The sequence below is a fragment of the Lissotriton helveticus genome, chromosome 1_1, assembly GCF_964261635.1.
Source record: "Lissotriton helveticus chromosome 1_1, aLisHel1.1, whole genome shotgun sequence".
NCBI classification, from domain to species: Eukaryota; Metazoa; Chordata; class Amphibia; order Caudata; family Salamandridae; genus Lissotriton; species Lissotriton helveticus.
This window is the reverse complement of record NC_136057.1, coordinates 1,321,212,766-1,321,229,436: the sequence shown is the minus strand read 5'-3', so window position 1 is coordinate 1,321,229,436 and position 16,671 is coordinate 1,321,212,766. Positions and strand designations below refer to the sequence as shown.

The following is a 16,671-nucleotide window of genomic DNA, read 5'->3' as shown; positions in this document are numbered from 1 at the left end:
TATTCAGCTCTTTCAGGTTTGACGCTTTCGAATCCTACGATGCAAGGCCTCCCATGAATAACTGCGATATGTTCAGTCCTGGCTTTAATTACCCTGATTCTGGAGCTGGTCATAACAGTTCCTTCGGCAGCCACATAGACCACTCTGGGAACCGCAGGGATCAGTCTTTCAGCAGAGGGCGTGACCGCTTCAATCCTGGTAGAGGAAGGGGCCAGATGCGACCCCGCAATCGTGGAAATGCTTTCAACCGCAATGAACGTTTCATGCCATCTTCAAGTTCAGAGCGACTGTCTGCACGCTGGAATGAGCTGAACTTCATGGGTGGACGTGGCATGGGTGCACATGGGCTTAGTCCAAGTAGGCTCCCATCCTTGTTCTCAAAAGCCATTGGCCCTGATTATGGCAGGATGGGAATGCAGGGAGTAGGAAGGTTTCCTAGCAACATGCCATTTGGAGGTGGCAGACAACGAAACAGGATGCGGGACAAAGACCAAGTGAGTACCTCATCAATTTCATACCTCTCTATTGCAGAACGAGTCTGGGAACAAGTTTCCTTGAATTGAATGGACCTTGAAGATTTAACTATTTTATCCAATAGGATAGGCACCATTAAGTCAGTTGGATGTCTGCAAAGATGTGAATAGGAAAGCAGTTGCTGGGCTGATATTGGTGGGTATCCTTGGTTTTATTGTCTGATTCTCTTTAAACCTGTAGAAGCGGCAAGGTGCTCCATGTTTTCTAATTTGAATAATGTCATTACAACAGAGAATTTGATGTGCTTATTGAGTTGTAGATCAGAATGACTGGGAGAACACCTCTGTAAACCTGAGAGGATAAACACTCTAAATTATGCAGTATGGATGTGGTGCATCCATGTTCTTGCGTTCGTACATTGCACACAAGGGAACTGTTATGTTATCTTTTGTTACATTAGACTAGTTTATTTCTATCACATGCATGCATCCCTTGGTCTTCTTTAGGACATGTGCCTAAAACCTGTGCTAAAGTTAAAGTAGGACATTTTGGAATCCTGCTTATCCGGCCTTGATCGGTCAGTGTTGATAATTTTAGGTGCAAAGCCTTCATTCAGCAAAGCATTTAAACATTATAAGTAATTAAATAACGCACAGAATTTGGTACAGTACAGTTAGTTAAAACACCGTGAAATAACATGTGTAAAGTATCTGATTAATAAAGCACCCAGTAATACAATAAAACTAACACCTCAATTAAGTACAAAATGCAAATCTTTTATTAAAGAAATAAAGATTATACACCATAGGAGCACAGCTGACCCTTTATTAGAAATAAACGAGTATAGTACATTAGACAAATTCACAACATTCCACACTAAACTAGTATTAATGAAATCTACAAAGCATTCTGCATAATGCCCAAATGCAGTTTTCTGCCTGAGAATGTTTGGACTGCGAATGGTGGAGGCCATAGGACGAGCAACAGTCCTGTCTGCCCACTGCCCTTCTTTCTATTCCTGATAGACCACATTTTAGAAGCATTGGAGCTAATCCTAATACCTTCTCCGTTCTACTAGAAGGCAAGCATACCTACTTGGTTTACTAATGAGCACAGTCTGATGAACCAGGGTTTTTTGCTTTTTACTAAAAGTGTCCTAAAGATAGGCAAGTATGTCAAGCTTCTGAACTTGAGCCAGTGCAGGTTCCCTCTGCTCGTCCACACACTCAATCTGATTTCCTACATAGTAGGATCTTCATCTGTGGTCCTAAACGTTAAAATAATTATCATATGTTTCTAATATATAATATGACTATCAAGATGTATGCTCCTGAGTCAACAAAAGATTGTGAAGAGTTTAACATGTCCAGATGTTGCGGATCATCCTCCAAATGCCTATCGCAGGCAGGATTTTCTTAATGTTACAATTTTTGCACCAACAAGTTCTCAAAACGACATTACAGCACCCATGTCATCCACTGCTGCCTATTCATCTAAGCAGTAAGGAAAAGTGCAGCTGTATAGCCATACATTAGAAGAGAGTTGCCTTTAAAGCTCCAGGGTCTACCACTAGCCTTGATGCCTTGTACTTGCAGTTGCCTCTGAGTTAATTCTTTTTCAAGCAAAACAGTGGAGACTAGGATGACGGTTCTGCTGGGCGTCTAAGAAAATATGTCAATGTTTATGACTTCACTATAGATTCCTGCAATGCTGAACCAGGTCTACAAGTAAGTAAAGATTTCTTCTCAAATCGTAGATCTTCATTGATAATCATAAACAATAGAATAGAGTAGCAACCTGAAAACGCCATAACTATTGCAGCTTTTTGGCTTAAGGATTAAAAAATCTATCTGAATTAAACAACTCTTAGGAATTTGCTTGGAGTAGCTCACTCAACACTTCAGTTTGCTTTTATCTCATAATCAAGACAGAATGGACGGATTTCCAAGTGGCCACTTTGAAAATTTCTGAAAAGGTAATGCTTGTCAGCCACAGTGGGGTGGCTTCTTTCTATGTAGATAGACACTAATAACTCCTGACATCCACAGAGTGTAATCAAGTCTCTGGTGGTTTAGGTGGATTGTTGAATTAACTGAGAGAATAAGGGCCTGATTAGTATGAAATACTGATACACTTTAGAGAGCACAGAAGGGTAGACTCTTATTACTATGCCATTTGCATGAAACAATGAATAAGATAAAACTGATATAAGGGCTTGAATCTCACAAGCCCAAAAAGATCGTTATAGTCCATAAATAAGAAATCGTCCAAGAGTAATGCTGCAGTGAAGCTTTGAATTGTTTCAAGTGGCGTGCCTATTACTCTTGACAATTCCAAATTGAGCTCCTAAGGAAGAGAACTTTCTTCATGCCATCCTGGGATTTAAGAAAGGATAATTGATTAGGCCCCTTCCTGTAAGCTGTTATAGCAACAAGATGATCTTTTATGTAACAAAACTGTAACTTTTATTCAATCAATCAGGGGTTTGTAGAGCACAGCTAAAGGGGGGGGGGCTGATCTGTCTGGGTGTGGAGGTTCAGTCGAATAGCCAGGTCTTGAGGTCCTTCCTGAACTGTGTCAATGACGCTGATTGCCTGACGTGGAATGGCAGGGTGTTCCAGGTCTTGGCGGCGAGGTTGGAGGATGATCTTCCTCCGGTTCTTGTTTTGTGGATCCATGGGATGGGGAGGCCAGGGCGAGTTGGGCGGAGCGGAGTTGTCTGACAGGTGTATGGAACGCGAGGCGGTGGTTCAGATATTCTGGTCCTTCGTTGTGTAGAGCTTTGCTGGCATGTGTTAGGAGCTTGAAGGTGATTCTCTTGCTGATAGGGAGCTGGTGGAGTTGTCGGAGTTGTTGTGTCATGTGGATGCGGCAGGGGATGTCGAGGACCAGTCTGGCTGTAGCGTTTTGGACGTCCTGTAGTTTCCTGACCTGTTTCTGAGTGATGCCGGCGTAGAATGCATTGGCGTAGTCCAGTATACTGTTAAGTGCGTGGGTGACCATCTTTCTGTATTCTGTGGGGAGCCATCTGCAGGTGTATTGAAGGAGGCGGTGAGTGTGGAAGCAGAATGAGGGTACTGCATTGATTTGACGGTTTGTTGAGAGCAAGATTTCCAGTTTAATGTCAAGGTTACGTGTGTGGTCTGGAGGGGTGGGAGGGGTTCCTAGTTCAGTCGGCTACCAGGAGTCATCCCAGGCTGAGGAGGTGGGTCCCAGGACGAATTATTCGGTTTTGTCCGAGTTGAGCTTGAGGCAGCTGTCTTGCATCCAGGTAGCGATTGCCTTCATTTCGTTGTGAAAGTTGATTCTTGCGGTTGCAGGTTCATTGGTGAGGGAGATAATCAGCTGGGTGTCGTCTGCGTAGGACACAATGTTGAGCCTGTGGCTTTTGATGGTGGCTGCGAGGGGAGCCATGTAGATGATGAATAGGATAGGGTTCAGGGAGGAGCTTTGGGGCACTCCGAAGCTGATCTTTGTAGGTTCTGAGAGGAACAGGGTCGTCTGACTCGCTATGTTTGGCGGGTAAGGAAGTTGCCGATGCTGGCGTCGTTGAGTCTCACGATCAGAGTGTGGTGGGAGATGCTGTTGAAGGTGGCCGAGAGGTCCAGTAGGATGAGGGCTTCAGTTTCTCCCCAGTCGAGGAGGGAGCGGATTGTGTCATGGCAGCGAGGAGTGCGGTCTCGTTGCTGTGGTTGCTTCGGAAGCCCAATTGGAGGTGTCCAGGATGTGTTTCTCTTCGATGAACTCGGAGATTTGGGCATTGATGACCTTCTTGATTACTTTGGCTGGGAAGGGGAGGAGGGAGATGAGGTCTGTCCGGTTGGTGGACGATTTCTTCAGCAGGGGGTTAATCTCTGCATGTTTCTAGTCGTCTGGGTAGGTGGCGGTTTGGATGGAGCAATGATGGTGCGGCGAAGCTGGGGGGCAATGCAGGCGGCTGCTCTGTGGAAGATGTGGTACGGGCAGGGATCATATGGGGCTACTGAGTTGATGCTCTTCATGGTCTTGAGTGTGTCGTCTGTGGTGAGCAGAGCTCAGTTGAGCACGATCCCCTGGGGTGCTGCATGGTTGCGTGCAGTGCTGGTGGGTGTGGTGGCGCGGTCTTTGGTGTCAAAGCCTGATCTTCTGGTGGAAGCAGGTGCTGAGTTTGTTGCAGATGTCTTGGAAGGGTGGGACGTCTGTGGTCTCAATGTTAGGCCTGGCGCACTACTTGACAATGGCAAAGAGTTCTTTGCTGTTGTGTTGGTTGTCATTTATTCTTTTGTGGAAGGCCATTTTCTTTGTTGTTTTGAGGAGAAGGTGGTGTGACTGGTGTGGTTGAATCGCCTCCTCTTGGTATGAGATAGGGTTGTATTCTTTCTGGTGACAACATAAGCAATTTGTTTTCCATTTTAAGGAATAGAAGGTCCTAGTCGAGGGGCATTTAGCCTACCATAGATCCATGAGGCAGATTCATATGCAAATATGGTATGATCTCAGGAGCCCTACCATGAAATTCAGGTTCGAGTGGAATTTCTGACCCTATAATCTTGTGAGTAGGTTCAGTTTGCATCACCCCCACTTGGGTGGCTTGACTGAAAATCCTAACTTGTCTGGGTGCCGACACTGCCTTGGCCAGTTTGGCAGAAGGAGGATAAATGTTACTCAGCCAGTTCAGAGCTTTAGTATGGCTGTTGGTATAAAAGGGATCAGTGTAAAAGCCCGAAGTAATATCCACTGGAGTAATATCCAGTTACCCCAGGTCCAGTAACCTGAGTGTGAAGTCTTGCCAGTTTTTGTTTTGATATGTTGCAAAGAGTTGTAGTATTTGATAGCCCCATTCTAGGAAAATTCACAGAGAAATGCAAAAGTCCAGAAACCATTTGTTATTTTCTTTGTAAAATCAATTCAGGGAATCTGCGTTTGGGTTTAGGATTCCCAAAAAGTAAATTGCCTTTAAAGTGCCTGACCAAGACCAATGGCCAGATCTTTTGCCACTCCAGTGATAGGTGTCTTGGTCTTGCACTTTCTTGAGAAAGAATGGAGGAGGGGTGACCTTCGGAATAAGATAAGCAAGGCTTGAAAAACAAACATTCCTCTGGTGGTAGAGGGGGAGACCTACCCTTCACACCATACTCTGGACAGGATCACTAGTTCCTCGGTGGTCCCCAGGGAACTCTACTCTCTACCTTCAACGAGGTCATCAGTCTAATTAATCTCTGAGTGACACATTCCTCACTACATCAATACTCCTAAGCTTCTAATCACAAGTGATCCCTGTCACACCTTGACTACATCCTGGTACCAAGTTGGCAGCAGGGTAGACATAGAAATATGGAGTACCTTCCAAGAGGCATCTTCGACGACTCCCCCGTGGTGCCAAAACTCTGAACGCCGGCACTGCGATCCTGCCCTGCTTGGGTATTAGACCCCTTGGATTTAACCAACTGGGCCACAAGAAAGTTTTTCCTGGAGATGACAGACCTCTGTTATGGGTAAAACAATTAATCAGTAGCATCATGTGTTGACTTGTGGGAAGCTTAGGAGGCGGTGCACAGGGTGAAACTGATAGCCCACGTCACCAGGAATGGTAAGGGATAATATGAGAAAAGCTGTGAGATGGAACACAGACTACCGAATGGGAGGCTGATTATAAGCAGATTCCGTCTGCTGAACTGGCCACTCAAATAGAGATGGCAAAGGAAGACAACAAATGTCACGTGATGCAAGACGTTAGTGCCTATTACCAGGCACAACACAAGGCTATACGAAGTGGGAAAGAAGGCAGGGAAACTCCTCATGTGGCTGTTCCGTGGAGAGAAGGGACATAGATGAGCAGAATCCGTCATCGTAGATGGGGACAGGGTGGTTCATTTGGCCGGAGACATCGCACAGCCCTTTGCAGGCTATCTGGGAGACCTGTGTTCCTCCAGGACAGTTTTGGAAGCCAGTGACCTAGACAGTTTTGTAAGATATCTCCAGGATCTCACACTAGGGGAAGACACCAGGGCCATGCTGGACAAAGACGTTGGAGACCCCTCGCAGCTAAAAAAACAGGAAATCCCAGGCCAGAACAGGTTTCCCCCAACATATTTCATTTGCATGAAGAGCCGCATTGTGGGACCCCTAAGGGCAGTGTTTTACAACAATAGAGCCAAAGGAATCCTTCCAGGGGACATTTGGCAGGTAAACATTGTACTCCTGCACAAAACGACGGAAACTGCTGGAGGATTGTGCCTCATGCAGGCAGGGTTCGCTCCTCAGTATGTAGACGAAGGTTTTGGTGAAAGTCTTGGCCAACCACCTTGGTCAGTTAGTAGATACCCTAATTACGCTAGACCAAACATGCTTTCTGCCTTACAGGGCAACCAGTCATAATCTCCGATGGTAATTTGGCTGCCTGACCCTCCGCAACCTCCTGAGAGAACCATGGAGGTCCTAGTGCTGAGAAGTCATTTGACTCCATTGAGTGGCCATACATATAGAAACTTCTTGGGAAGATGGGCTTTGGCCCCTCCTTTGTGAAGTGGGTGAAGTAACTGTGCAACCAGCCGCTGGCTAGGGTCAAAGTTAACAGTACCCTCTCAGAAGCATTTAGAATATGTGGGGGTGACCGCAGGGATGTCCATTGTCCCCTATGCTCTTTGCAGTGGCGTTAGAGCCCCTGGCGGCCTGGGTGAGTTGTGACGCCCTGATCCGGGGTCCGAGGTGGTATCCAGACTAGTAAGCCATTATATTCCAGAATGCAGGCAATATTTTATTGTATCTGATTGACCCAGGTTCTTGATATCCTGGGGTTGTTTGCCAAATGTTCAGGGTACTTATTAACTGGCATAAATCCATCTTCCACCCCTTGACACAGTGGAGGCCCCATACCCTCCACTGCGTCACTTCAATGGGAATGCTCACTGAAATGGGAAAGTAGCAGGTTTACCTACCTGGAGATCTGCATGACAGCCAATCAAGCGCTGTTTTACAGCCACACCCAAATAGAATACTGGAGGAATACCGGAGGGATGTGGGACACTAGAGACTCCTAATACTGGTGGAATACCGGAGGGATGTGGGACACTAGAGACACCTACTCCTGTCTTTATTTGGTAGGGCAGACCTTTATAAAATGATATTCCTGGCAAAGTTTTTATATATCCTACTATCTATTCGAGATTTCCGATCGCTTCTTTCAGTCGGTGGACAAAGTGTTGAGGGTACTGCTGTGAGATGGGGGGAGCAGAGGATATGTTGTCCACACTGAGCATGAAACCCAAGGACGGGAGGGCTGGGGTGGAGCTACCGAACCTCCGCCTCTATTATTGGGCGTTCCTGCTACTGGTCGTTAATGACTGGACCTTTGTCCTTCAGCAGGTACTCTTGCTCCTGACAGACAGGAGGGCAATGGACCTGGAGGGATTTATATAGTTACTGTATGGTAGTAACCGCTTAACGAGACTCTCAAGTCAGATGGCCGTCATGATCCTCATTTCGAGAACAGCCAAGAGACTCCTGGGCTGGGGGGATAGTGATCCTGGAGACACCTCTGTGGGAGACTGAATCCTTAGAAACCTTGAAAAAGTGGATGGCCACCGAAAATGGGACCTCCACTGCATTTCTAAACTGGGAGACATATGGACAAGTGACAGACTTCTAGCCTTCCCTGACCTACAGAGACTCTATGACCTCTAAGGGAGTCAACATCTACGATATCTCAGTATTGACCACATCCTACGTGGCTATGCAGATCTACAGGATATAGCAGAAGACTCCCCACTAGAAAATAAAGTCCTGAGGTTCTCCTGATGAAACATACAATTTTTCAGATCTACAACATCCTGCTGCCACACAGCTTTCCCCCACTGACCAATTTGAGAGACAGGTGTGAACAGGACCATGGGACTCGAGAGGAGGATGCATGGGGTGAGGTATGCTGATACCCCAGAGTGGTGGCCATAAGGGCGGGCTTCTGTCTGGTTCTGCTAAAGCATACTATATGAGAACGAGACTTTACCACCATGGGAGGACAGATACTGAGCTGTGACTTTGCGGCTGCAACCAGAAATGGACACTACTACACACCTTTTGGCACTGTCCCTGAATATAGTGATACAGGTGAGCGGTCACATGCAGCTTGTCATCAGCAATCGGGTAGGATCTGGTCCTCAGCCTACGATTGATGGCTCTGGGAATTTGGGAAGAACAAACCTTAAACACACACACCTGTAGTGTAATATGGTGCTAGCAGTGGTGAGATGAGATGTCATCCGATGCTGGGGGTGGCCGGGGGGGGCTTGTAATTTCCTACCCTAACCCACCGGGAGACTAACATGGAGTGCTTCATGAAGGCAGAGATTTATGTACTCTGCTCAGGCTGCCCCAAAAATTTGCTATGGGTATTGGGTGTGGAGGTGAACTGGCCACTCTACGGTCCTGACGGTCCCTAGGGTTTTTATGAGGGCACTTAATAATTTTATGCATGGCGGACCTTTTTAGTTAACCATGCTGCTAAAAACCCTGCATGTTACCTAGGCCTTAGATTTGGGCCTTCTACTTGAGGCGAATAGTGCACCTTACGGTTTTAGGTCAGACTATAAATCTTCAAAGTAGGCCTCTTAATTTAACATGCTGCCAGAATATCACACCTTAGCTTTACTTGCACTTTATCTAGGCCTTAGAATTGGATTTCACAGCCAAGACAAAGCCTGCACTTTAGGTTTTGGTTGTACAGGGTTTAAAAAAAAAGACTGCTGTTTTTATTTTAGCTCTCTTAATTTTTTTATTGTTGTCCTTTTTATCTGTCTTTTATGTATGGCTTTTTAGATCCTGCATATCAGCACTTAAAGTGATATTGCACTTATGGAAGAACAGGGGAACCTATTGTAATTATTTTAGTAAATTGTTCAATAAAAATAATCTAGCTGCTAGAGTATGGGATCCATAGCAAACACTGGAGGGGGCATCGAGCTGAGGGATAGACAGAGCTGGAAGCGACTTCCTAGGGATTACCATGAAGGGGGCACATACCCAAGTCCAATCACAAAGTAACCAGCAATAAGGCATGTATCTGAGGAGGGGGGACGTCCACTAGTGAACAATATTCTCCCTGAATGCACTCTGCGAGGATCCTTGAAGTGTGTCCTGTCTTTCACGCTTATTATTGGTGATGGCAAATGTAGGTTGTCTGGGACATGGTTATGCCCACTTCTTATAGCAAGTGGTCATATAGGGGGATAGTGACCACAGAGGTAAGTTGCCCATTAGCTACTCCCCTCCCCTAATGCCCCTAAATTCAGTATTTAGAGGAACCCCTAGCACTCAGAAATCAGATCCTGACAACCTACGAAGAAGGACACCGAAGAGCCGCGAAAGCAAAGACTGAAGAAGAGCAACTGACTTGGCAGCAGCTCTGCTGGCCTGTCTGTTGTTCCCCATCAAAGACGTCTTGTCCTGCAAGCTGTCGCGTCACCAAAGCTTGGGAGGCCTACCTGCCTTCAATGAAGACTCAAGAACTCCTGTGGAGTAGCGGAGCTTCTCTGCTACATTCTGCAGGCACACCAAGAAGAACTGCTAGGACTCTGGAACTGCCAACCTGAAGCTGCCTAGCACCACTGTAGCCGAGCCCCCAAGCCTGAGTCAAAATAGGCCAATGGTGACAGCATGGTCCCCAAGTCATCAAGAGACAGAGTCCACTTTGGTTTCAGCCCTTGTGAACTCCCCGACATCGCCTGCAGGCTCCGTTTGCAGGCCTTCTCAACCGTGAAAGCTTTTGGACAAGGAAACCCTACACCTCAAAGACCCTCTGCACCCGGCCACCCTAGTAGATGAGAACCACTGGTGTGCCCAAGTTCCCTAGCAACGCAAGACTTGAATCTTCTGGTTGGTTCAGCCTGATGAACCTCTCAGTCGGAACCTGCAGTCTCTTTTCCCACAAACCGGTCCCAATTGACTAACATTGGGGACCTGGTGCTGTATTGCACTACTGCACCCTGCCACCCTAGTGCCAATGGAGGTGAACTGCTGGACTGCGTTGGACCTTGCTCCATACTCCCCTTAAGTCCCGGAGAGTGGTCTCGTAAGTCATTGTATTGTACTGGAATGCTGTACTTGTTTTTCCTCCCAAAGGATAACATTGCATCTTCTGAAAAATGCACTTAGTGCCGACTTTTTAAATGCAAGAGTATTTCTCTTGAAAAACATACCAGATCGTATTGATTCTGGCACCTAAATAAATATAAAGATACGTTCCATTTTTATAAATTGGTGTGGCTCTCCTTATTGAATTTCAATTTTAATTCAATTAGTCTTTATTCGATTATAGAAAATCATAAAGACACATATAAACAGACCGTATTAAAATACAAAAAAAGATAACTTTTGAATTTTTTTTTTTTAAAACAGACTTTATTCAATTTTCGTATTTCGCACAAGTGCAGCATACGTAGAGGTGTGGCTCACTGGTTAGAGGCGGCAGACCTGTAAGCAGAGAACGGCCCGGGACCAGGGTTCAATTCCCGACGCGGCAGGGTCTTGGACCAGGGTCAACGGACTCGATAATTCTCGCCTCAGTGCCTACTCTAACCAGGGAACACACTCGGTAACTCTGGGCATTAAGCTTGCCTCATCTCTACAACGGCCCCCCACAGACGCCGGGGATGCCTGGTTTCACCCTGGAGATACCCAGAAAGAGACCATCTCACAGGGAAAACCAGGACGGGTTCCCCAGCGGTCTACAGCGCCAGGACACTCGGGTAGAGTAACAGTGCGCTTTACAAGTATCCCACATTTACATTTACATACATATAATCTTATAAAACACATTATAAATGCGGAACCCAACAGTCGGTTGTGACCACATCATGACATAGCCCGCATCTCATTAGCTCGTCTAGACCGACCTTTTCTTCTTCACGAGGAGAGTAGTCCATGAAATGTAGGAGTCATATCCCGTCCGGCTTGTGTCATAGCCCTGAGGGGCTGAACCGTGGTACCCCAAGATTATGCGAGCACTGTCGACACCTATTCACCAGATCAGATAACAAAGAACGCAACCCCGCCCCAACTCACTCCCCCCTACCCTGGTCCGCTCCCATTAGCCCCACCTCCCCTCAGACATGTTGCTCTCCCTAACAGCGCACTTGTTGCACAATATTTATTCCGCACGCTCCGTTGAATTCCCTATGTCAGAGATCCATGTCCCACCTAGGAGGATACATCCACGTTAGTTATCTCCTCACCTACCCTCTCACCCTGCGGCCTATGGTTGTGTTCTCATGTAGTAAAGGGTGACACCCATATCCGGAAGGATCAGTCATCGTCATCAGTCGGATTTTTGTAAGGCTCTCGCCGTGTCCCACAATTTGTCATTGTCAGTTCTCTGAGCCAGCTGGAGCCGGAGGGTCCCCTCGCAGTCCGCCCACTTTATAAATTCCCGCAGCCAGCGAGCAACACTGGGGGCTGTGACCGCCTTCCAATGGCTAGTGATTTGACGTTTGGCTAGGACTAACCCCAGATCCAGGAATTTACTGGTGGTTTTGTTGCGGGCAGTGTGGGGGAACCAGTGTAACAGGCACACCCCTGGAGTAGGCTGCAGCTCCCTTTCCGTCACCTCTGTCAGTTTGGCCAGAACCTCCCCCCAATACCCATGGAGCAATGGACAACCCCAGAACATGTGCATAAACGCTGCGTTTTCCAGTCTGCATCGTGGGCAGGCAGTGCGGGAGCCAAAGAATTCATTGATTTTGTAAGGAGTGAGGTACGCCTGATGAAACACATAGAATTGTATGAGTTGGAATCTCGCATTTTGAGAGCATTTCCATGCTCGTTCCAGTAGCATCTCCCAGGGTTTTGCATCTATAGGCGTTCCCAGATCAGTCTCCCATTTAGTGCGCAATTCCTCTACTGGAGCCCTTAAGCCCTGCGTCAGTCTCTGATACAAACCCGTAACTGCCTTGATTTTACCCACGGAGGTGACCACGTATTGGCAAGGGAGGAAGACCTGTGGTTCCTCCATCCCTTTTTTCAAGTGTTTGCGCACAGCCGCCGTCACTGCTGCATGCAGAAGAAAGTCCTGAGCAGGCAGTTTGTGTCTTTTCATGAGATATTGAAATGGTAAGAGGGTACCATCCTCGTATAGATCCCCAATGGAGGAGATCCCCCAGCTCCTCTCATTCCTGCAGTCGCTGCCAATCCGCTCCGTGAGGTAGCTCCTCACAGAACCACACCGGAATCTCAGGCGCATACGCAGGGCTCACTTTATTTCGTCGCAGAGCCCTATTCCAACATTGCTGTAATACCCATAAATCTCTGGGCACCTCCCTTTCACGCACCAGAAGCTGTAACAGAATACGAGTCAGGTGGCGAAGCCCCAGGTCTCTACCTCGACTCCCAGGTTCCCTGCCATTCGTTGTGTGAACCATTGGAACTGGGCCGCATGGTAGTAAGCCTCAAAATCCGGTACTGCAAAGCTCCCTCCTGGTCTTGGACACATCATAGTGGTCAGCGCCGCTCTACGCCTCCCTGATCCCCATAGAAAACTTGAAACCATTGAGTTGAGTTGGGCAAAGTACTTCCCAGGCACCCAAAGCAGCAGTGTAACAAAGTAATAAAGCAAACGTGGCAGGGTTATCATTTTTAGTAATGCCACTCGTCCCGCAACTGATAAAGGTAGAGACCCACAGAATCCATGATTACTCTTGGTAGTTCGCAGGGCCCGCCCTATATTACCCTCAAATAAATCAGCAGCCTCATGATAAATTCGGACCCCCAAGTAAGGCAAGCAACTGCCTTCCCATCGTACATCGAGCCCCTCCGGAGGATCGCCTCACCCCCCACGCACCGGAAACACACAGGTCTTGGCCCAATTAACTTTGAGTCCTGCCACTCGCCCCAGCCTCTCCAGCAATTCCCGGGCTCCCCGTAGCTGATCATTAGCATTGGCAAGGAACATTAACACATCATCAGCATATAGGGCAATATAGTGCATCTGACCCATCCCCTCTAGGCCCCTATAGTGTCTCCCTGTCCGTGCGCGAGCCGCCAGCGACTCCATTGCCAGGGCAAACAGACGGGGAGATAGCGGGCAGCCCTGTCTTGTCCCCTTGCCTACGTCACAAGCCGCCGAAACCCCCCCCCCGTCCGAACCCTAGCCTTCGAGCGAGTGTAAAGAATCTTCGTCCAGGCCACAAATCCCTCACCTAAGCCAAAGGCCCTAAAACCCAAAACAGATACGGCCACTCTAAGCTATCCAAGGACTTTTCAATGTCTTATCGACAGTACACATGCCTCATCACCCCCTGCCGCCGCCTCGCGCATCAATTGACACAACCTCTGAATATTCATGGCTGTGTTCCGGGTAAGAATGAACCCAGCCTGGTCCTCGTGCACCAGAGTTGTCATGTGCACCATCAGGCGACTGGCCATGATACCGCTCAGGATCTTATAATCAATGTTTAACATTGCCAGGGGGTGATACGCTTTACGGTCCCACTCCGGCTTACCCAGTTTAAGGAGCGGCACGATCACTGCCTCTCTTGTCGAGCTAGGTAAGTAGCCTTTCTGTTTTGACAGATTATAACGGTCACCAGCTGCGGAGCCAGCACGTCGATATAAGTGACATAGAACTCTGATACCCATCGGTACCCGGCATTTTGTTCATGGCCATACGATTGATAGCTCCTCACCCAATTCTACTGGTCGTCCCAGGCTCTCCGCCTCTTTTGCTTCAATCTGAGGTAACTCTATGTCAAGGAAATCCCCTTCTTCTAGCTCTCTAGGGTCCAACTTGCTGCAATAAAGGGTGGAATAGTATTCCAGGAACTGCGTGTTAATGGCCTGCTGTCCGTAGTGTACTGCCCCCCCCCCCCTCTTCCCGTAGTTCAAGAATCGGTGTGCCTCTGCGCGCTGGATTTGCCAACCAAGCTAGGAGCGCCCCAGACTTATCTCGTTCCGCGTGCACCCGTACCATGTATACCCTGTAATCAAAGCACCTCAGCCTCTTCACTTGCGTTGCCAACTCTTCCTTCGCCCTCAGTAGTCCTTCTTGTGTGTCATCCCGTCCCGGGCTCTCCCTTTCTTTCTCCCTGAGCTGTCGTTATGCCTGCTGTACCTCACTCAATAGAGTTCTACGAACTCCCACAGCCTCCCCAATGCACCGTCCGTGTATCACTACCTTGAATGCGTCCCACTCATTATGCAGACTGGAAGAAGCGCCCATGTTGTGCTGGAAATAGTTCTCTATGGCAGTACCTATGGTGGTTCGGAAGACCTGGTCCTCCAAGACCTCAATTCGGAGACGCCAATTTGGAATCACCGTTCTAAGTCGAACCCAGGGGGTTATGATCAGAGGTTGTCCTAGCCAGATACTCACTCATCGTGATCATCATGTGGACATCAAGGGAATACAACACAGCGTCCAGCCTGACATGCAACTCATGGACTGCTGAAAAATAAGAGTAGTCTCGGTCCCTGGGGTGATGGGCCCTCCAAGTGTCCGTAAGCCCCCAGCGCTGCTGCCAGTCTCGCCTGATGTCTGCAAGCCTGCGGGTAGGGGCGTCAGGGAGCTGTGGTTGGGAGCAGTCCAGGTCCACATCAGTCACACAATTAAAGTCCCCCTCCCAGAAGAACAGGGCCCATTAGTTCCCCCGCCAATTTCTGTGAAAGCTCTGTAAAAAAGGAGGACTGTTCGACATTGGGGGCATATATGCTTCCTAGTGTAATGTCCCGCCCATCAAGTCGCCCTGTGACCACTGTAAACCTGCCCTCTGGATCAATCACCTGCCTCACACATTGAAATGGTATCCCTGCCCGCACCCGAATCAATGTCCCCCTGGCATAAGCCGAGTAGGTAGTGTGAAACACCTGCCCTCTCCAGCGACGTTGTAATGCCACCCCCTCCGCCTTCGTCAAGTGAGTTTCTTGAAGCAGTGTGATTTGCACTCCCCGCTGTACTAGGTAGGCGTGTATTTTGTGTCGCCGACACATGGTGTGCATCCCCCGTACATTCCAAGAAATAACTTTAAGGCCTATGGAGGTGTCCATGATTCCAACGCATGCACATGCTCTTCTAAACCCCCCCAGCGACATGTCTGACCCTCCCCCATCCCACCCAACTCCCACACCCCAGGACAGGCACACAAGAACAGGTTCCCATCCAAACCAAACTGCTGATAAAAAGAACCGTAACTAGGAGGTAACGTGTGGCTCGCGCACAATGCCCACCAGAACACCCCTCCCCCTCCTTTTTAGGGACCTGCATAGCTAGCTGGGTCCCCGGCATTCCTGGAAAGTCATCTTCCGCCGTGCTGTCCCACATCAGACTGGCCCCTGAGCCCAGTAAGCGCAACAGACCTTGTAACATTTGCCCCGCATACCCTCTGCAGCCCCATCACCCAAACATCCCATCGGCTGTCTGCGGGGTGACGTCTGGCATCTCCATGTTCGAAAGTCCTTGGGCGCTACCAGATCTTGGGCTCTCTGTTCTGCTCTCCTCAATGTCGGTATCATTGCTCACCGGGCTAACCACTCCTCGACTGATGGCCGCAACCGCCCACACCGCACTGTCGCGCTCCTGACGCTGATCCACCGGAGAGGTGGGCATCCCCCTCAGCGCAGTAGTCTCCTGTCGTTCTCGGGGCGAGGCCTCCCGTGAGGTGCACGCAGCTGCGCCACCGCGACCCTCCAGCCAGTCCCACGCTGCCTGCGGTGTAAGAAAGAAGTGGGTCTCTTCGTCTGCAGTCACCCGCAGACGTGCCGGAAATCGCATTGCGTAGGGGAGACGGAGCGGACGCAGCTTTCTCTCAACAGCCAGAAAGGATGACCATTGACGTTGGACCTCCCTGGTGTAATCCAGGAATATCAGTACCTTCCTGTTTCCTATTTCCAAATTCTGTTGTTCGCGAGCCCTCTGCAGGATAAAGTCCCGGTCGTGATAATGTAACAGTCTCGCCACCAGTGGTCGCGGTGGAGCCCCAGGTTTAGGCGAACGAGCCGGGACCCTATGCGCCCGCTCCAGCGCATAGAATGGGGATAGGCCTTCTGGTGCGACCTCTGTTCTCAGCCAGTTTTCCAAGAACCGGACCGCATCTGCTCCCACCTCGTGCTCCGGGATCCCTACTATGCGGAGATTGTTGTGCCGCGAGCTCCCCTCACTGTCCGCCGCTCTTACTTCCAGCACTTTGACTCTGTGTTACCTCATTCAAAGAGTGGCGCCGGGCTACTACTGTATCT

General features: G+C 48.7%; 1 protein-coding gene across 2 annotated transcripts in view; it reads left to right on the top strand.

The window, feature by feature from the left end:
* AKAP8 (A-kinase anchoring protein 8) overlaps window positions 1-16,671 on the top strand; it is a 925,614-nt gene that overhangs the window by 249,036 nt on the left and 659,907 nt on the right. For both annotated transcript variants that reach the window (XM_078681924.1, XM_078681933.1), the window contains exon 5: window positions 8-494. In XM_078681924.1, coding sequence (XP_078538050.1) covers window positions 8-494 — 487 coding nt within the window. The remainder of the gene's footprint in view (window positions 1-7; window positions 495-16,671) is intronic.